The sequence below is a fragment of the Sinohyriopsis cumingii genome, chromosome 6 (assembly GCF_028554795.1).
Source record: "Sinohyriopsis cumingii isolate HCF-2022 chromosome 6, ASM2855479v2, whole genome shotgun sequence".
Taxonomy (NCBI): Eukaryota; Metazoa; Mollusca; class Bivalvia; order Unionida; family Unionidae; genus Sinohyriopsis; species Sinohyriopsis cumingii.
Window position 1 is genome coordinate 19,762,367 of NC_142966.1, and position 22,289 is coordinate 19,784,655.

The 22,289-nt window shown below is 35.5% G+C and overlaps 1 protein-coding gene across 1 annotated transcript in view; it reads left to right on the plus strand.

Moving 5' to 3' along the window:
* LOC149796463 (centrosomal protein of 162 kDa-like) overlaps positions 1-22,289 on the plus strand; it is a 132,314-nt gene that overhangs the window by 19,337 nt on the left and 90,688 nt on the right. The window contains exons 6-11 of the mRNA XM_089961168.1: positions 176-209; positions 8,915-8,976; positions 10,239-10,318; positions 12,295-12,495; positions 13,057-13,093; positions 13,721-13,891. Of these exons, the coding sequence (XP_089817294.1) occupies positions 176-209; positions 8,915-8,976; positions 10,239-10,318; positions 12,295-12,495; positions 13,057-13,093; positions 13,721-13,891 (585 nt within the window). The remainder of the gene's footprint in view (positions 1-175; positions 210-8,914; positions 8,977-10,238; positions 10,319-12,294; positions 12,496-13,056; positions 13,094-13,720; positions 13,892-22,289) is intronic.

Sequence of the window (22,289 nt, forward strand, 5' to 3'; positions counted from 1 at the left end):
GAGACTCTTATGTTGGTTTTAAAATATAAAAAAAGAAATTAAATTATATTGTTCTGTCATTTTGTCTCATTTTTAAATTTCTTTTTTAAGAAAGTTATCTTTTAATTACCACTTAAGTTGTTTGTGTTATCTTTATAATAGCCATTTATTGACTTGCATTTAATTCTTATTCCAGTTTCTGAAAAATCAGAAGAGGATTCTGCTGACAGGTGAGTCTTTCACATGCTTAAAATTAGTTGTTTAGTTTTTTCTTTATATAAATTTTATATTTTCATAAACATTGCTGATAAGGATGCACGAGACAAAAAGTTGATAGTGAGCTTCTGTGTAAGATTAGCAATACTGTCTTTATCATCACCGATATTTTTATTCATTACAATGTTATCTTGAGGTTAATAAGCTGCTGTGGGACCGCTTGAGCTTCCATTAGCTCCACATTTCCTGTTGCACCTTACATACTCTCTACCCAAATTGGTGTTTTGACTCTAGCTTCCATTAGCTTGACTTTAACTGTTCCACTGCACCTTACATACCCCACTACACCCTAATTGTTGTTGTGACTCTAGCTTCCATTAGATCCAATATTCCCAATAACCTTACAAAACCGCACTACACCTTAATTGATGTTGTCAACAGCTTCCATTAACTTGAATTTTCCCACTGCATCTTACATACACCACTATACCTTAATTGTTGTTGTCTCTAGATTCTGTTAGATCCACTATTCCCATTACACCTTACACCTTAATTGATCTTGTCACTACAGCTTCCATTAGCTCCACTGTTCTAATTGCAATTTACATGATGCTACATGTCTGTGGCACGATGCCCCATTGCAGGACATTACTATAAACTGCCACACTGTAGATATAGTGATATGACTCAAATTGTTAAAGCTACGTTAAAAATCTCCCCAAGACACATACATTTCTTTTGACCAATCTGGACATAATTAACAACTATGACTTTAACAGTTTGAAAATTGAATAGGTCGAAAGTCTGTTGAGTGAGCAAAACTGCAATAATCAAGTGAACATTCACAAAATTTTTGATGATCTTAGAATTAACAGGAACAGATTAAGATGAAGAGGAAATAATAGGGATTTACAAATTTGGAAGCCAGAACCTCTTCCACGTCTTGTACTGAGGAAAAGAAGTTCTCCAAGGGATACCTTTTTAAAGCTGTGAAAAATAAGAAGCCAGATTTATAACAATCAGTGCAGTTAGAGATAGATTTTATGGTAAATGGATCACAAGAAAAAAGTCATGGACAAAAAATCACTAAAACAAAACTTAGGAAAAGATTTAATGGCGTTTTCTTTCTTTTAAAATAGAAAACTGCATCTTTCTTTGAAAAAAAATACGTTTTTAGTGTAAATAAGAGAGAGAGATTATGAACCGTAGCTTCACTCAACATGACCTGAAGCAATTTATCACCAGTATGGAAAATGGCACTGATACTTAAAGAGCCTGCATTTATGAAATATGCTACATTGATCTTCATTTTGGAATTCATCTTATGTTTGAAATAAGTAAATAGATAAATTGCTGCTTAGCAATTAATTTTGTATGTACCAAGAATTTATATCACTAATTGAGTTACTTACCTGCTGTTAGTGTGCATTTCTTATTTTCTTATGATCTTTCATTGCATCTGGCCATAATTAACATGTACTAACTTAAAGCTTCTGATATTTAATAGATTTAAAGTCAAGCTTTACTACAATAACCAAAGTGAACACAGTGACAGTATTCACAATGGCCTTAGACTTAATATAAACAGTTCAGTTTAGACTGGAAATAATAGAGATTTACAACCTATGATGCCAGAATCTTGTACAACTCTAGTTTGGAGTAGTTAATGAAGTTCTCTACCCATGATACCTGTTTAAAGTCATGAAAAATTGGAAGCCACGTGTTAATAGTAGTCAGTGCAGTTAGAGAATTTCTAGCCTTGGCAAACACATGGCTTAGACATTTTGGTCAATCTTTAGGCATTATTGATATATATGGTGTGTTCAGCTGATGCGTAATACCGTACAAGTTACAGAATGTGGAGGGAGATGTATGAAAATCCACTTAGATTAAGCTAAATTGAAACTGACGTACAAAACAGGGGGATACTTTTGTTATAGAGTAACAACAGTTGTATGTACCACAAATACCCATTTCATAACAAAGTTTGCATAACAGAATGCATTTTGACTGAATTGCAAAAGATGATATGATGGATATAGTGGAGATATTTTATATAATAAATTACATTTAGATTATTAACCTGCTTGTAGGGTGCTTTTCTTAGAGTTCTGTTGTTGAATCTGGTCATAATTAACATATGCTCAGAAATTTAACAGACAGAAGGTCAAATGAGTGAACATTACAGCAATAACGTTTGTGACAACCTGAAAATTATTAGGAACAGTTCAAGAGAAACAGGAAATAATAATGATTTACAATCTTTGAAGACAGAACCTTTTATAAATCCAAATGTAATTATGTAAAGGATACCTGTTTAAAGCTGTGAAAAAGAATTAGCCATATTAATAACAATCAATGCAATTAAATATAGATTTTATAGCCATGGCAAATGCATGGTTTAGACATTTTGGGCAATATGCAAGGAATTATTGATAGATATCATGTGTTCAGCTTATGTTTAAGAAAGTACAAGTTAAATCAAGGAGGCTATGAACAAGAAATTCAGCTTAGATAAAGCTTAAAAATAATGGACATACAGAATTGGTGGATATTTATTGTACAGTAAATACATTTGTATCTACTACATAAATTTGCATATTATTAATTTCCATTGAATTGCACAAGATAGTAATATGATGGATGCCCATGAGAAATGAACTGCTGTAACTGCAGTAATTATCATGTACTTTAAAAGACTATATCCATTTATAGTACTATATAACAAAACCAGCAATCTTAAATATATTTATTAAGCTGTTAAATATATTTATTAAGCTGTTGGTTATATAATGCAACATCATCATGTGCTTAGTAAAGCTTGCATAAAAACACCAGGCAAATGGTAAAAGTAGACATGCCTAGTTCCTGAGAAAATGTGTTGCATGGACATGTATATTTGGATCATAATTACTAAACAGGCTGGACTAACAGAGATTGTATTTTGGCTAGTGCTTTGTATATTTCATTGTGTGAGAACATGTTAAGCAAGCAATTTAAGTGACTGGAAGACTGAAACCCACTAACACTTGTGTGTGATTTCTTTTTTCTTTTGTTTGGTTAAAAGCAGAATTCTCTCTCTCTCTCTCTCTCTCTCTCTCTCATATGAAAATTACTATAAATAAACTTGGCATATTTTGTTAAACACCTAAATAGTCTCGGAATTCTTTGCTTGGAAATTGTTCTTCTTTCACAGAACACAATATATGCGATTGCATTTTAGTCTCAGCAACTCTTTGAATATTAAATGGCAATTTGCACTGTGTACTGCAGTTGAACCAACAGGCATGTTTCATGTGATGCACTGGATTTCCACAATTACATAATTTTTTGCTTTGACTTCAAACTGGGGCAATAAAATTTAATCCATCTGCTGGGGCAATAAAACTTAATCCATCCACTGGGGCAATCAAACTTAATCCATCCACAGGGGCAATAAAACCTAATCCATCCACTGGGGCAATAAAACTTAATCCATCCACTGGGGCAATAAAACTTAATCCATCCACTGGGACAATCAAACTTAATCCATCCACTGGGGCAGTAAAACTTAATCCATCCACTGGGGCAATAAAACTTAATCCATCCATTGGGGCAATAAAACTTAATCTATCTACTGCAATTCATGATGTGAACAGTATGTCCTGTCTGTGACGGGCACAGCATGAAAAAGATTGAGGTCCACCATGGGGACATGGATTTTCTCTAAAACACAATGTGTGTTCTGTACTCCACTACACCCTAATTAATGTTATCAGTACAGTTTCCATTCCAATATTCCCACTGCACTTTACATACCTCACTACACCTTAATTGATGTTATCACTACAGCTTGTCTCATAACGGATATTGTAGTGTCTACTCCATAAGTATCAATAATGACTTTCCAGCTCACACATGATGTTACCATACCTGTATAGGCAGTAAAAAAATTGGCCTTCCTACGGGTAAGTTGTTATTAGAATCTGCTTATTTGTTTACCATTTCATACACTTTGTTACTGTAAGCGATGCTGCAGTGATTTTACCTGTATAGGCAGTAAAAAATTGCCCTTACTCAGGGTAAGTTGTTATTAAAATTGATTATTTGCCATTCTCTTTATACATGTAGTTACGATAGGTTATTCTTCAGTGATTTTACCTGTATTGGCAGTAAAAAAAATTGCCTTACTCAGGGTAAGTTGTTATTAAAAGTGATTATTTGCCATTCTCTTTGTACCTGTAGTTACTGTATCCAATGCTTCATTGATTGTATCTGTATAGACAAAATTTACCTTTCTACAGGTTACCTGTTACTGGATTTGATTATTTAGTGTCCACTTTGAAAATATTAAAAGCAATGTTCTTACTCTCTACTTTCTACATGCACCATTTTACAGGTATTTATCATAGTGGATAACTCTGCATGTACACTCATAAAACAGGACACTCATTGTACTACATATGTATATGGTCTACTCTAGTTTGTCTTACAGATTTAGAGCATGGGCGAGACCAGTCTGACAAACATTCAACATGGATAGTTTGTCTTACAGATTTAGAGCATGGGCGAGACCAGTCTGACAAACACTCAGCATGGATAGTTCTCTTGTTGTCATTCCTTGCATACATGTCAGACCTGCATATTATTGATAGAACTCAGTGGGTGGCAATTCTTTGGGTACGAAGGGGAATACACAGAATCAAAGCTTGAGAGCAAAAACATATCATTTACTGGGATCATGATGGAGAGCAACAACAACCTCAGTTACAGCCTCACATATCAGAATTACAGACCTGTTATGTGGATCAAGATCCTTACTTGATCTCAACCTCGAGAACTGGACATTCTGTCAGCCAAGATGGCCATATTCCTGCATGACTGGACTCGGCCATGTAACTCTAATCAGTGGGCCATGAGAACAATTGATCGTACAGTATCAGCCACCAAAAAACAAGCCTGCCAAGTTTCACGACTTGCATAGTGTTGCTAGGCACATTTTGTTGTACAATGCCCAGTTTAGTGCAACAATAACAAAGACCCCACTTCATGAAACCAAAAAAAAGCAGAATAACTTGCATAGTGCAGGTAAGCACTTACTGCAGCTCATGCCCAATTTATACAGGCACTCTCTTGGATCAGTCTTACCCACACAGTGCTGCCAGGCACTTCGTCTGGATGATGTCCAGTTTATATCGGCATCATCATGGATCGATCTTATCCAGATAGAACCCCAAGACACTTCTGGCATACGATGTCCATCTTAGTACTTCAGTTTTCAAGAAGTGTCACGTCACTTACCCTCAAGCCCTTGCCTTCCAAAAGTGAGCCTTTACATAGTGACACATTAAAAGTAAAGCAAGTGTAGTGAGTCACCATCTTCTTTCTTAACAAACTACATTGCAGGTAGCACAAGTCCTTGGCTTCACTACCTTAATCCTAAAATGATGAAAACTGGCCCTGAGGTTCACTTGTCGATATTAGGTCTCACTATGATAAGTGGCACTGTGCCTTGCGGGCTTGGACTGTAGAAGTTTTCCACCCACTCCCATTGGAGTTATGCCCTTGTTTTTCCTCTACATCACCTACTGGGTCTACAGTTCCAGCATCAGGTGATCATTGTCTATGGAAAAATCTACTTTCAGTTGCTTCCACAGTTTGACAAGTGACTTACATTTTAGGACTGCTTACATTGTCAGTTACAAATTCCAAGCATTTTGGACATTTTAAATACAATGCAATGCTCTCTACCTCCACCTTTCTTAAAGACCCTCATAGCTACACTTGTAACCATTGTCATCAAATCTCTTTAATGATCAGGTTGACAGAATTCACAAGAGGCCACCAAGGATACATTCCTTCCGTCCCTCACAGTCTAAGCTACAGCAAAGGAATATGCAAGGCATTCAACATAACAATGCAGGGATGTTGCCAGAGCACATGCCACTGAGAAGCAGTCCTTCTGAAATTACAGACATTGAAAATCATAGTTGTCCCATATTAAGTGGAAGAGTTGAAGAGAGGTCACTCAAATGGGAAATCTTGGACCAGTCTCATTAATTGTGCAATATAATCAACAGGATATTCCCTCTGTTTGTTTTAAGCAACCATGATGGAAGGCATATCTTTGCAATCCAAAGTTACTGTACCTGCACATCTGGGTCTTGTTAAATGTGCTGATAAGAACAAACAGTTCTCAAAAGAAGTGATGGAGAATCCCTTAAGTGAGAGGCCATCCACCTTAGTGGTGTATGAAGGCAATGGAATATAATCTCAGTGGAGTGCGCAAGAGCATTTTATACCAGTGTAGACATCCATACCTCAATTGCTAACTTCCTATGGCTCTTCAGTGAGAAACAGTTAGCACTGATCACAATTAAACCTACCACTCCATGATCACTGGCACACTGAGTTATCATGAAAGAGAGGATATTGGACAAACCGGATATCTATCCGATCTTCTGTTCATTTTGGATTTCACCTGGCCATTGATAGGGTATCCTTGGCAAATTGGAATTATCATGGGTATTAATCTTAGTGAACAAGACACCTTTTTAACTGCTCTCAAGGGTTTAATTAGCTCACCTTGCATCAAGAGAGATCATGCCTCATTTTGCTTTCAAAAGAGAAGGGCAATATATCAACATGAACACTTTCATTCTGAAAAAAGTGGGACATCAGTTCTGCATAATGGAAATACCCTTCCCCAATGAATTTGCTTTGCATCTTGGCTCACAAAGTTAGGACAATCACCACAAAGATTGAGTATGAGCAAAACTGTTCTCTAAGTGTAATTATCCATGCCATGGGGTGGAGATCTGAGTACACTTTTCCATTCTTGTCCCAGATCTTTCATGCTAAAAGGGTCAATTTGATCTGGAGGAACTTTAGCTGTGATGAAAAGGTTACCTTGTGGGGTTGTTTGGCAGCTTGATGAAGATGCAGCTTCACAACTTCTGCTGGATACGTAGGAGGGAAAATTTGTCCCTTTTGAAGCTGGTCCCCAACACATGGAGCCTAATTTCCAGTCAGTTATCTAGAAGCTGTCTCACATATCTTAGAGGACTGTAGATGGTCTTTCTAAGGGTAAGGGAATGTATCTTGCTTACCTATTCTTCTAAGGTTTTTTGATTGAGTAATGTATCTGAATAAGAAACCAATTTTTTTCTAGAAAAACGTTTCTTCGATAATACTTATACAATCATAATACACATACTCCCTCCCAGCCAACTCACAGTTACATCAATATAAAGAGCATGCCTCCTGCTCCATTAGTAACTGATGATTTCACTGGATTTGGTGCCAATCCCAGTATCAAAGGCATATCACTGTATCTAACTGCCACTTAGGTGGGCAGATAACCTTTAGCTGTTTAGCTAAAAAAAATTAACCTGGGATGGATTTGCGAGGTAATGTTAGTTCTCCTAGGGTATTATGATTTGGTAAGTATTCTTAATAAAATATATTTTATTAGAAAAAAAATGTTTCTTGCTTTCAGAAGTTTATTCATACTGGTATGAGTGCTTTTGATAAAGTGGACTCGGATAGTAACAACATCTTGCTACTGGTGTGTTGGACGTAATAACTTCCAGAATTTCTGGGTAGAACTTTCTCATATTAATGCATAATACTGGAAACATTACTTTATTCAGTTTGTCTTTTGTGAAGTTTGAGCTTATGACTATATTATGATGCTGTCCAGCCATCTATCCATTCTTCTATTATCAATGAAGTTTCTGCATAATGACTAAAATTCTCCACCGTCTTCAGTTACCAGACTTTGTAGATGGCTTTCACTTGGGGTAAGAAAAGTGTTTCAGTTTCAATGTCAACAGTTCAGAGGTCAAGGTCTCTATAACTGGAAGAAGAAAAAAATATTTCTGCACATTTACATTAATCTAGGTCAACTACAAGGAGCAAATGTTGTGGATGACTCACACACTGGGAAGAGGGCTATTGATTTGGTGGTCTAAAGTCATAGTCATTGTGACTGAAAGGGAAAATATTCTTTCTGCTCATTAAGGTCTGGACCATGTACCTTCACTTGTGAAGGACTTTCATGCTGGGTAAGGAAGAAGCTTATTAATTTGCATTTAAAAAACCTTTATTTCTAGACCATGTATCTTAACCAGAATTTGTGAAGAGCTTGTATTTAAGATATGGAATAGGTCTGTTGATTTTAGGATCTGCTGGTCAAAAGTCACTGTTATTGTGGCTCAAAGAAATATAGGCTTTGCAGAATACTCTTCTGTTAGAGCAAGTTTCTTGAAGAAACATTGTAGATTTTTCGCACTTAAGGTAATAAAGGAACTTGTAGATTTGGGGTCTAAATGTCAGTGGTCATTGTAAGTCTCATAAGAAATCAATAGTCTGCAAAGTAAGTTTAGTTTATGACTGCATACCTTGACCAAAGGTCCATGTCACTGAGACCCATTGGAAACAAAATCTCCAGAATCTTCTATGCCAAACTGGTACCTACATAAATGACTAACGAACACAGGGCATGTATATAATGTGCTGTTCATTGTCTCTTCTTTTTCATGAGATAAGTGTTGCAGTATGGGGTTGCAGTGTTCCACACATTTAAAATGATTGTGCAATTGGGAATCTAGGAATAAAAAATGAATCAAAGTTAGAAAACAGTTATAAGGTTAAAGATGACTTTGAGAATATTTTTTACTCTTACACTTCATTTCATATGATATTCTCCACTGTTATGTAAAAATGCAACTATTTCCAGGCCTAGGGTTCATGTTCCAGGCTTGAATCTGGATAACTCCACCAAAGATAGCCAAGATATCAGTAAGTATATGGAATACCCAGTAGAGGTAAACACTTCTATACAAATTACACATATTTATTATGGACAGTATGAGCCCCATAAATTCAGTTGTTTTTTCCTTTTTTTTAGGATACCTTACACAAGATCATAAATTTTATAGTACCTGGAGTATTCTTTATAGACAGGTTTCACTTTGCAGAGATATTCATTCACTATGTAATGTTAAATATACATTGCTTAATTTAAAATGTTGCGTCCACTGTTTTAATATTTCTTCATTTTGTTTCTGTTCTTGTCAAGAGTAACTTGCATTTCACAGTCATTGAATTTAACTTCAAGATGTTGGAAGTCAGTGTGCAAGTAATTTTCTTCAGTTGATTATCTGTTCCTCTGAAAGGAAATCCGATATCTGTCATCTTCTGTCTTGTTCTTACTAAATATTACATAATTTTGTAATATTCATTTTTCTTATGTAGATTACTGTAAATAACATTATTTTGATTTCTGGGAAACTTGGCAGATATAGAGAATTTTTCATTATTTTATTGCAGCTATCTTAATGTAAGAAAATAATTGTTTACAGCACCAAATTTCATGTTTCTAGTTAGAAATTTATCATGAATGCTTAGATATTTTTGTGAATTATCGATAATAAAACATGTGAATTAGTAACATTTTAGAGAAATTTATCAGCAAACAGAATAATTTAGACTAGTTTACATCATTTTTAGGATACTAATATCTAGAATATAGATCCAGTATTATGTACATCATGCTAAGGAAACTTAGTTTAAAATAGGACTAGGTTTTGAAAGGAATAATAAACCTGTTTTCAGATTCATGCTTATAAAATGGTTGGGCTAGTTGGTGGGCCCAATTAATATTTTAGATTACTTTTTTTCATTTCTAAACAGCAGATCTAAGTTTTTAACAGAAAACAGGTTTGCTTGACTTAATGTAGTTTATCCTGTGGTTGTAGTTGGTTTTGTTCCCTATCTTGATGTTATAGTTTTAAAATGTTTCTCCAGACATAATAAAACATTTACTCCTCTATGATCATGCAAGCTGGACATTTAAGGTGTACGATGTTTACATACAGCATGCCAGGTAGCCTTCACAACTGGGATCATGCTGTGTATTCATTATATAGTACATGCGGAATAGACTATGCATTGAATAAAAAGTACCTAAGTGATTATGAAACTTAATAGTTACAGCAGGAACTAATGCATGAAACCAAATATGGACCTTCCAGACTGTGTTCTTTTTCATTGTTTTGCAGGTCTAGGTATGACTGGTTTACCACAAAAACTTGGAATTGATACCCTTGATGAATTGGCTGACAAGGAGAAATTCTTCAAGGTAGGGTATGCCTATGGTATATATATATATATATATATATATATATATATATATATATATATATATATATATATATATAAGGATGTATAGATACAGTAAATTAAAACTTTTGCTACCATAATTATCAATCACTTTAATACTCACCATAAAAATGTAATTACTTGTTCAGACAACTTTCTGTTTTCATGACCTCAAAAGCTTTAAAGAAAAGCTTGAAGCAAAGTTTTGTGTCCACAGCACTTGCAGTTTTTAGAGTTTTAACTATGCAAAATATAGTAGCTTAATCAGAAATAGAAACAGTATAGCAGTTGATGTTCTGGGCTTAGAATTGATTGATTCTAAGGACTTGAATACTCTTGAGCTGAATATTTAAGTGAGATTATTCCAGCTGCTGCATTATACACAAAATGTATTTACTTACAATATTGTCAGGTATTTCTGGTCGGAGATAGACCACTGACATACTGATACATTTCTTAGATAAGTTCTTCTACACTCATTTTGTCAGAGCAGGTGGTTAAATTACAATTAGCAAATAAATCTAATGTCAAACCAACTAGTAAATATTTGGTGCTATTCCTTTTGCATGTTGTAGCTCAACCTGCCTCAATCAAAACATAACATATGTAGTGGCATTTGTAAGACCTGAATGCAATGTGGCAGAATACTGTAAAATATATGGCATGATTGGATCAGTGTCAATGCATTGTACACACATGGATTTCAGCTTAACTGTTGATGATGCTGAGTGTACGATTCATCTGATGACATGCATTGCTTGAGTTGGAATAGCATCCATCATCATCATCATCATCATCACTATCACCACCACCACCACCATCATCATCATCATCACTATCACCACCACCACAACCATCATCATCATCATCATCATCATCATCATTATTATTAAAAAGCAAGCATTTCTTTAGAGTGAACAAGTCAATACATCTGCTACCTGTTTATGGACAGAGGAGTTTCCAAGGAATGAGGGTCTGTGTTTTGTTATAATTCAGAAATATTTAATTCCTTCCAATAAGACTTGTCTCTTCACCATCACAGAAAAAGTACATGTTTCTCATATTATTGATTTAAGGCTCCTTCATTAGGAGAACTCAACTCGGCACAGAACAAGTGTAAATTCATAGCTCAGTCAAATTGGCACAGAACATTTATTAAATTCATGGCTGAAGCAAAAGGATTATCAACTTGAAAACATAGTGAGTGCTGTACTTTACAAGCCAAGGACTTATTTGGCCACATTCATTGTCTGAAAATTTGGGAAAACTTACATGGAAATTAAATCTTACTTGTGACAGGAAAATACCAATTAAAGCAAAACATAAATTGCATCAAACACAGTGTTTATATAGCAAAACACAAATATTAATACAAAGACATGTTCAGACTTGTACGAAAATGGAAAAACCCATGGTAAACAATCTTGATGAACATTTCACTTTGTGGTGGGCAGTATTTATTTTACTGATAACATTGTAAAATTGTTAAAATCCAAATAACTATAGATATACAAGCAGTTGTGGTATGAATACCGTCCTGAAACAGATAAATACAGTGCATGCCATATATGCATTTATGAATGGGAATACTGGCATGAAAATATAAATATATTTAAATTGACAGTATATTTATGTACTGCAAACATCTAGAGTTTCCAATGTTACTCCTAGATTTATCAAATTGTCTTGTATGTTGCACATATAAGATGCATGAATGGAATTTTTATTTAAGAAATGTTGACTTGTAAGCGAGTAGATATGATAATACATTATGTATGTATGGATTTTTGTAATATATATCTGCACCATTTGATATTATTAACAAACAGAAATAGTGTCTCTTTACAAAAAGAAAGTATAAAATTGAGCCTGAACAAAGTATGAAAAAGTGTTGGAAATGTACCTGTGGTAAGATTGATCTTGAGTACAGTAATAATTTTTCTTATACATTTTCAGGATTTGGAGAGAAATGCTCATGGAACAATAGATTACAATCGCTTGAACCAAGAGCTGAGTGTAACTGGGACAACGATGTCACCGGATGGTGCTGCCAAGACAGCAGCTACTCTTGCTGTATTGAAGGATGTGGAAGATGATGAACTTGATGAATATGAGAGGCCAGGTGCCCCAGAACCACCACATCTTTCGGAGGCAAAAGTATGTGAAACTAACTTGTTTTGGATTTCCTCAGCTCTTTTTGAATCAAGAAATTGGCTTTTGTAGTGTTAAAAGTATATTGATGACACGAACACAAAATGTCTCAAAGTGATAAATTAGTGCTAAAGCTTGAAAAGTATAAATTTTCTTCTTTTCTTAGTCTTATTCATCATGCATTGTAGAATAATTTGAAATTTGATTGGTGAAACTATAAACTCATTATTCTGGTTCCTGGATAAAATTTGCCTTTTTTTAAATCTAATTCATAGACATGTAAAGAAGATAGGATCTGAAGCAGTCTGGTTGCTCTGCATTGTTTGCACCCTCAGTATTATCTCCTGTCCATGACATTTGAGGAGACATATATACATGGAAGTATGCATGCACATGCACAGAAATTCTACTGAATTGTATGTCATATCACCTCCAAAAACTTAAACATCATATCTTATGAAATTTGTATGAATCTTTATACATTATGGAATATAATAAATAGTGAGAATTAGAAATTTAATGCAAGAATTACCCAGCTGTGTCCTTACATACTCTCAAATATTTCAGAGTGATTCAGAACAGAAGCCAAGTATGTTATCCAAAGGTAAGAGATAAAAGAATCAGCCTGACTTTTCCAGGAGGTATGTTAAGACTCTGTTAGAGTTCTCAGCAGTCATACAACTTCTCAACATCTTTTTGTTTTATATTTTATTATATTATTGTTCATGTTTACATTTATTAGAATGGTGTATTGTCCAAATGTGCACAGTTCTTCAATTATACATTTTTATAAGTTTTGTTAATGGAACCATATAACCTTTAATGTGTTATGGCAATATTAAATGTTCAAACATACATACATGTATCTTGTACAAATGTTGATGTATTCAACTGATACTCTGGTAAGATGTTGTTAAATACCTGCAGTTTGTGGCCTGATATGCTGGGATCTCGAGTCTTACCAGTGACAGAATAATTGGCTATGTCAACATTTAAATTGTCTCCAAATTTTTGGAAGTCATATATCTTCTAGATCATTTGTTTTATTCAACTGTAACATTTTTATATAATTAGTAGAATGTTGAAACTCTCTAAACCTATGTTTATTGTTTTACTGTTTTTTAATACCTGATTTTTTATATAAAAAAGAAAAGAAAATTGCCAGTTATAGATTTTGCAATAAATCCAAATATTGGCTGCCTTGTTTGCAAAATATTCTTTATTTTTATAGTGTCATTAATGGATTCCCTGGAGTCATCAATGAACACAACTACATCACCACAGGTTGGAAGAGATACACTTAAGGGGGCCAAAAGTTTAGGTGTAACCATGGAAGAGAAGGGGGATGAAGTGGATGCACCATTTACACAGAGTGCTCCAGAGACTTTTAAAACCGGAACTGGTATGACTGTTACTTACTTTATAATACTTATTGCTGCTGGACTATTTTAATCTAGACAAAACTATTGTCTATTTTGTGTTCACACATAAGGCATAGGTGTTTAAATTTTTATGCCAGCATTGCATGTATCATGATTTGTCTGTCTCTCTGTCCCCATCCCAGATTTGTCTCCCTGGCTGATTTTATATATTATGTCTTGTGTCACATGTGGTATGGATTATGCTTTTGGGTGCATGGATCAAAATAAAATTAAAAAAATGTAAATTTGTACTTCTGTTTTTTAAATCCATATTATCCACAAACATTATATCTGTGGGAGAAATGCTGTTAAAAAAAGGCTCCTGTATAATGCTTGTATATTCAATAGGGTACATATTCTGTACATATACTTAACTAATATTCAGTTTATGACAGCTGTATATGACAGTTTCACAGAAAACACTCATTTATTCAATTTTAAAACCAGTCTCAGATTGATGATATTATATTATTGGAGAGAATAGGTTAGCAAGTTAGTCTGTGCCATTCATAATGATGTAAGATGTCCAGAGAATCATGCTTTATTGCTTGGACCCATACATGTGAAATGGCAGTGAAAATAATTAGGGGCAAATGATCATATTGAACTTAAAAACATTTTGAATTTTTAAGAACAATAAGAAGGTATCAGAAATTTCAAATAAGAATATGCAATCTATTTAATAGAGTGCTTAAACTTAGGACATGAAAGATTTGTGGATTCAGTTTTATGATCATACACATTGGAAAGTTAGACATGTGGATTTGATAAAGTGTACTACATGGAGTTTGCAAATATGTTTCTTCTTCAAAACACATTACCCAATCATAATACCTATGGAGAACTACTACTACCCTGGATATCCAACCCTCTCAGGCTAAAATTCTTAGCTAAAAGTTTTCTGCCCATCTAGGTGTTAGAGTGATCTCCCCTTGACACTTCAGTTATTACTTCTGCCCATGCTGCCACACTTTCTGCAGACAGGACTCACAATACTCACACAAGCATTTTGGAAGTTTTCTACCTGAAAGCAAGTTGGAGGAGTTTTCTATTCAAAGGGAAGTATACTCCATCTACAGGGGCCCTGAGTGGCCGAGTGGTCTAAAGTGCTCACCGTTCCGGATCACTGCTATCTCACCTCTGTCTGCATGGGTTCAAGTCCAAAACTCGGCTAGCATGGGTATGTGGGAAAGCCTGCCAGTAGCTTCTCATGGGTCGGTGGCTCTTCCCTGAGTTAGAAGGGTTCTTCCTCCACCAATTATACTGGCCGCCATGTATAGCCTATCTTGTGCTGAAAAATGACATTATACCCTAGAACAACAACAACAACAACTCCATCTACAAGTGTCCAAATTTTCTGTTCTTTCTTTCTTTGATGACAAAGTTTATGGCATTTTAGTGTAATCACTTTGCCATCTTGTTACATACCTGCACTGGTCTCAGTTGCATCCCTCACATTACTATAGCTGTATTTAAATAGGTGCATGTCTGGTGTGTGATATATAAAAATTTGCATAATGTTGCCGTAGAATTTCTGCTATGATTATGCAAGTAAGTTTTCTATTTTAATCTATTCTTAGCATCTTAGTTATATATCTGATTCTCTACTGATTAGGCTATCATTTGGCCTTTCCTGCAGGTAACATTGTCTTATAATTGATATTATATCCATTTTATAAGTATAAATTATAGGTGTGAAATGATTCACTGATGATTCAGTGCATCAATACTTTTGCTGTAATGATATGCAGATCGATACAAGAGATGGAGAATTGATACAAAACGATGCATACCGTATGCAAGTTATTTTAGTCTTCAGCAGTCATGAATAATTATTATTAGTTTGCCTTATTATTCTTTAAAATTAAAATTCATCTGAAATAGCATCTGCAGTCATAGGCACTCATTTTTATTAGTAAAATGAAAAAGACTATTGAGAATATTCGCTTGCTGTCTATAAATTAACACATAGTGACATGGTTCATAATTTGCTCCCCCATTGCTAATTATCTTAACCCAGAAGTATATTCCAAACATCTTCCACATGCATAATGAAGTTCATTAGTTATAATTTAATAACCACTTTTATGTGAAGTTTCTACTTTGAATTGTATCTTGTCGACTTTGGTCAATTTGAAAGCGGGGCCCCGAGTGGCTGAGTGGTCTAAAGCGCTCTCCATTACGGATCACTGCCATCTCACCTCTGTCTGCGTGGGTTCGAGTCTCGGATTCGGCTAATGTGGTTATGTGAGAAAGCTTGCCAGTAGCTTCTCGTGGGTCGGTGGTTCTTTCCGGGGTTTTCCGGGTTCTTCCTCCACCATTAATACTGGCCGCCATTCATAGCCTATCATGTGCTGAAAAATGGTGTTAAACCCTACAACAACAACAACGATTTGAAAGCTACACTACCCGTTTGGCACAGGGTGAAATATGTTACACTGAATTCTCATTGTTGGTTATTGCTTGTTCTAGTCCAGGTTAGACAATAACCTCCATTCAGAAATTAATGTAGCTTATTCCCTGCATGGCAAACAGGAAGTATTGGCAAACCAAGAGAAGAACTTCGTGCAAAAGTCATTAATTGATATGTAAGCTACTTAAAAAGAGACACTGTCAGTGTGTGCAATTGCATAAATCGTGCAAATTTGTGAACTTGGAGAACAGTGATGTGCGAGAACTCCTGTGAATTAGTTGAAAGCCACTCTTATGAAAATGTACTTGGTGAAGCATGCAATTTTTATTTAACTGTTCTTGTCATGACATCTTTTTTTCGGATAGGTAACTGTTTACACATATGGTTCTTCAAGCGTGTCATGAATAGTTGTTAAACTAAATTTCACTGGCACCAGATGCCTAGGAATAAGCATAATTATTGTGAAGTTTGAACCTTCCATAAAGGAAGTTTTACAAATGCATGTTTAATATATGGGCTATCTAGAAAATCCAAAATGTCTGATTCCCAGCGTGGTTCATTATGATTTTGTTCGCCAAATACTGGCTGATGATAGTGAAGATGACAATATTTTTTAACGTTATGAAGTTTATTAGATTATTGGAGCTGGGAAAGTGTTAATGGAGATACCAGTGAATGATTTTGAGCTCAATAATGAGTCAGATTTACATGTTGGATGGACAAAAATAGATGGCATGACGGTCAATCTCCCTTTCAGTAATTTTTTTGAAATTAAATGTAGATAGGGCAGAATACTGAGCCTAATTAAAATACACACAATTTAAAAGTATAACACAATTTTCATTATTTATCAATCAATTTAGCGGATGATACAGAACCATATATCCATATCATGGTTAAGATAAATTGAATAAATAAAATAAAATTAAGAAATAAAGATATTTAATTTAGATACCCCTGTCTGCACAAAGAGACTATGGCATTGATGAACTAAAAACCCTTATACAGCATTATGGAACAGATAAGAGATCCGACACAGTAGTCCGTAAACCACTGATTCAACAAAGTTTATGTTAGTGAAAAATCCTATTTTGGAGCAGATATATCCAAACGATAATACCTGTTAACTCTGGAAAATTGTACATAACAGTTATAACAGTCAGTTTCCCAACGTAATATTCAAGCTGACACAGCTACCTATGTTTATGCCCCTTCAGAAAGAAGCACAGAACAATATTCATACAAAGACAAGGAGCAGAGTATTCTCACAAATAATTGACAGATTAATGCTTATACACCTTGAGGTGACATCTTTTGAAGATGCTGATTTCAGTACAGCTTTAAGAAAGTGGGCAGATATTGAAGTGTAAGTGTTAGGAATATATTGAAGTATGGCCATTTCTTCTTCTCCCTCCTTTTCTTCCACACCCCCTCATTTCTTTGACAAAGGGGGAGGTCTCCCTTAAGATAAAATCCTGGCAGTATCTTGCCTTAAATTGTACATGGGGAACAAATCTGGAATTTGACTTTTTATGCAGAGATATATAACCCGTGAATGAAGGTGCTGATGGAATGAATAAAAAATAACACACAATAAGCTTTGAGGTAGATTTCAAACTGCTCAAGTTTATCACCTTGTGCAAGTGATTTTTTTTTTAAAACAGGATTGGGTGTTGTCAATAGTTTTCCCTCTTCACTAACAAATGCTAGTACCTGTGGCTGCAGCAGTCTTTTCTATCTGCAGGATGTACCATGTGGAAGATTTTTTTGGTATTCATCTTCATTCCCATGCCCGGATTTGTTGTAGTTGAGATTTAGACATTAGGAAATTTCATTATTTCATCTGTTTTGAAGATAACATTGTAATGTCTTCCAAGTTTAACTGAAACATGAACTAGGGTAATAAGGTATTTTCATAGCATTCATACTTTGCAGACCTAAGGGCTTGGTAGCTAAAGTGAGTTAAATGGAGCCACCATTAAATGGTTTAAAACGTTGAATAAAACTCACTGACAACCAACTGGTAGTCTGTTTGAAAATATTTTTGTTATTTTGTCATCAGTGAGAATAGCATATAAATATATGATAATATATGTCTGTCTGTAATCTGCATACTGTAATACAACCAAGAATGTCAACATATATAAAAAGGCACCACTTAACTTTCAAAGATGGAAAGACTATCAAGTTCATATATGTATCAGTATATATTGTATTGCAGGCTGTGTACCGTGAATTGTATCGTTATGCAGCACAGATGTATCATTTCACTCCTAATCAATAATGATGCTTTGATGCATTTTTATGTGCATGTATGGTGTGTACTTTAGAACATTTAATTATATTGCTGTATGGGTTCCACTGCAGTTGGATATGTAAGGCAAGTTTTCTGTGCTTGGTTTAGTCATGGCATCCACTTCATAGTTACTATAGGTGAAACTTCCTTGATTTTATATGAATAGGCAGTCAGTTGCCCTTTCCTACAGGTTGCTTTTTTTTAGCATCCACTTCATCATTATTAATAGTGATGCTTCAATACTCTGCCTGTATGGACAGCCATGTGCACCCTTTTATTGTTAATTGTCATAGTGCGTAGCTCAGTCTGTACACTCTGGAATTCATAAAGCATGACATGTGCCTTGCAGGATGTTGTGTCTCTGTTTTGTCTTAAAGATTTAGACCAGACTGACAACTACTCTATATGTGCCTTGCTAGATGTTGTGTCTCTGTTTTGTCTTAAAGATTTAGACCAGACTGACAACCACTCTACATGTGCCTTGCTAGATGTTGTGTCTTTGTTTTAGTCTTAAAGATTTAGACCAGACTGACAACCACTCAATATGTGCCTTGCTAGATGTTGTGTCTCTGTTTTGTCTTAATGATTTAGACCAGACTGACAACCACTGTACATGTGTATCAGAGCCCCCTTGTCATTGTTAGATACTACTTGATGTGCAGTGCAGCTGCCTGGCCTATGTTCAAGCATCAGTTGATGGTTGACTAAAAAGGAAGAATATACTTTCAAATTGCTTCCACAGTCTGGTAGAGTTACTGACATTCTGGGCAGGTTATATTGTCAATTCCAAAACCCAAACATCAAATGACTCTTTTTCTCACAAAGACACCTTCCCTTGAACTTTAGTCAACTTTACACCAGTTTTCCATTTGGATACCTCAGCAGTTGACCGAGATGTGACAACTTTTTGGGATGACAAATCCATTTTCTTTTCACATGGATTTGAAGTCTTTTAATGATACACAGCAGTTGATGTTCATCATCATGGCCATGGGCTCAACATGGATTCTAGTTTCTGTGGCCATCTTTCAGCAGGTGGAACAATGTGTATCTTCTCCCACCCTGAATCCCACAGGACATGTGTGGGAGCCTGTTTCCAAAATGGCCAGCATTTTAAACAGCTCCCCAACATACTCTGGCCAATGCTGTAACAGCAGCTATGAACTTGTAACTAGTGGAACAAGGCACAGTGCTCTCTACCTCCATATTTCTTAAGACCATCTTAAGGTCAAGCAAGGCTTGTAACTTTTATCATCAAATCTTGTCTTTAATGGTTAGGTTGATGACAATCCACAAATAAGCCACCAATGTGACCAATCTTCCTCCCTCAGTTTCAGCTGCAGCAGCACATGGACTTTCAAGGCAGTCATCAAAAAGATCACATGGACACCCCTAGTACATCAGTCACTGTTAAGCAGTCCCACCAAATCTACAACTGTCAAAAACTACAGTTCTCCCAAACAAAAGTGGACGAGAGGCAGAGCAAGGGCAATGTTTCTCTCCTTGAGAATCTCCCTATCTAAAAAAAATGAAATAATTTTCACACCATCCATATCACAGATCCTGGTATAGGGAAGTGGTTTCTGAGGACTCTCTATCACTTTCAGCACACATCCTCCTTTGTCCAGGGTTCCCTTGGCAACAAATGCAGCATGCCCTGTCATTAACCTAAGTGCACTCAATGCATATGCACCTGTTGAAAACACCAGGATGGGTTCTAAATGCTATCCACAAGGGAAGCTATGCTATCAGTGTGGAAATGGAAGATGCATATCTTCCATCCCCATCCACATGGTCTCCAGGATGTTCCTGCTTGTCACCTACAATGACAACATTTACCAGTTTAGAACACTCCCAGTTGGACTCAGCATTAGTCCCTGGGGTTTCACTTGATTGATAGGCTGAGAAATGTCCATGAATGGACCACCTCCATGGCAGCAACATCAACTACTGTTTTTATTACATTCTGCAAAACTATTAGGCGAGTTATATCTTATAACAAGACATGATGTCCCTTGTTACTGTCCTTCTGTGTCTTGGTTTCCTTGTCAACAAGGACAAATTGGACCTCTTACCATCACAACATTTTGTTCATCTTGTATGGAGGCAGGTAAACAGATTATGTCTCCCTCAGGAATGAGCATTGAAAATCAGTACATTGGTGGTTCCCTGGCTATTACAGGATGATTTTACCCTCTCGAGAATTCCTTTGGCCACAGGGTTTGCTCTGTGTGACCACTTACATTTTTAGGCCTATTTATGTGCCCTTTACAAATGATTCTGTTGTCTAAATTTTGGCCAAGACTTTTGCCCACTGGATTAACTTCTTATAATCTGCACAAATATTAAGTTCCTTCTCAGGATGGGGCAACCTCACTTAGCTCATGCTAGGTATACCTCTGCAGTACAACCATTTGAAATCACAATCTGTACAGATGTAAGCATAGAGGTCTGTAGGGGCACACCTCCTTCCATCTTTCTGGGAAGAAAGACAAGTGTGTCCCCTCGGGATCAGCATTTACATATCAACATTCTCAGGATGAAAGCCATTTCAAAAGCTTTGAAGGGCCTGAAAATAGCAGTGGTCCAAGGTTGAGGACGTCCAGTTTTCCCAGTTGGACCCACAAGATAAACTTGTCAGAAGTCTGTCAGATCTCCCACTTTTAAAAAAAAGGAAATTAATAGTATTCCTGTGCAGTCTCAAAATTGTTCCTTAAGCAAAGTGTAAAATGTCAACAATGTCAGTGTGCATAATTACTTATAAATAATGTTAATTGAAGCCTAGTAACACTTTTGCTGTCTACACGATAGACTCGAACAGTGTGTTTGGAAAAGTGTGTGAGCTAGTGCTGTTTTACCTCTAAATTCAAGAACCTTTTCACATTAGTAGCAAAGTCCCAAGACCTACATTCAGTATAGTTGTCATCCAAGCTGTTTTTGAGATATTCTACTTGCCCCAAACCCATGTGTTTACTGCTATGGGAGGCTAGCTCTTCTTCCTAGCTGACTATTGGTATTTCACTATCAACATACTGCAGAGTAACTATGGAAGGTGTACATGCCTGACATCAATTTCAAGACCAACACAAGTCCGAAACACCTAGTTCACAAATATATACATCTCTTTAATTATTGCACAATAATAGCTCAAAAACTCGCACCTTACCCTTCAGTTAAGAAATTTGCCTGGGGCCAATTTACAAAACTGGACCCTGCCACCTTAGCTTTTCACTAAAATGTTTTAGCCTAGGAGGACTGAATTTGCAAGGTAGTAGTAGTACTTCTAAGATATTGTTATGGGTATGTATTATTGAAGGACATATTTTACAAGAAATTAAACTTCAAACTTTAATGATGTTTTAAGGATTACACATGTGTTATCTTTATCAGTCATTTTATATACATTTTTTTCTCAAACATTTAACTTGTTTATGTTGGATATTTTATCTTGTTGTAGTTCATGTTTACATTTATTTGGAAGATTTTATTTTCCAAAATTTGTGTGGAATTAATTATTACATTTTTAAATTTTACCATTAGTTGGCATTCCATAGTATCATCTGCTGCACAATCCAGGATTAAAATTTGTTGCAATTAATGTTTATCTTAATTATTGTGAAGGATTGACCAAATGATGATGAAAATTGGGTGAGTTTTTGACAGTTTGTTT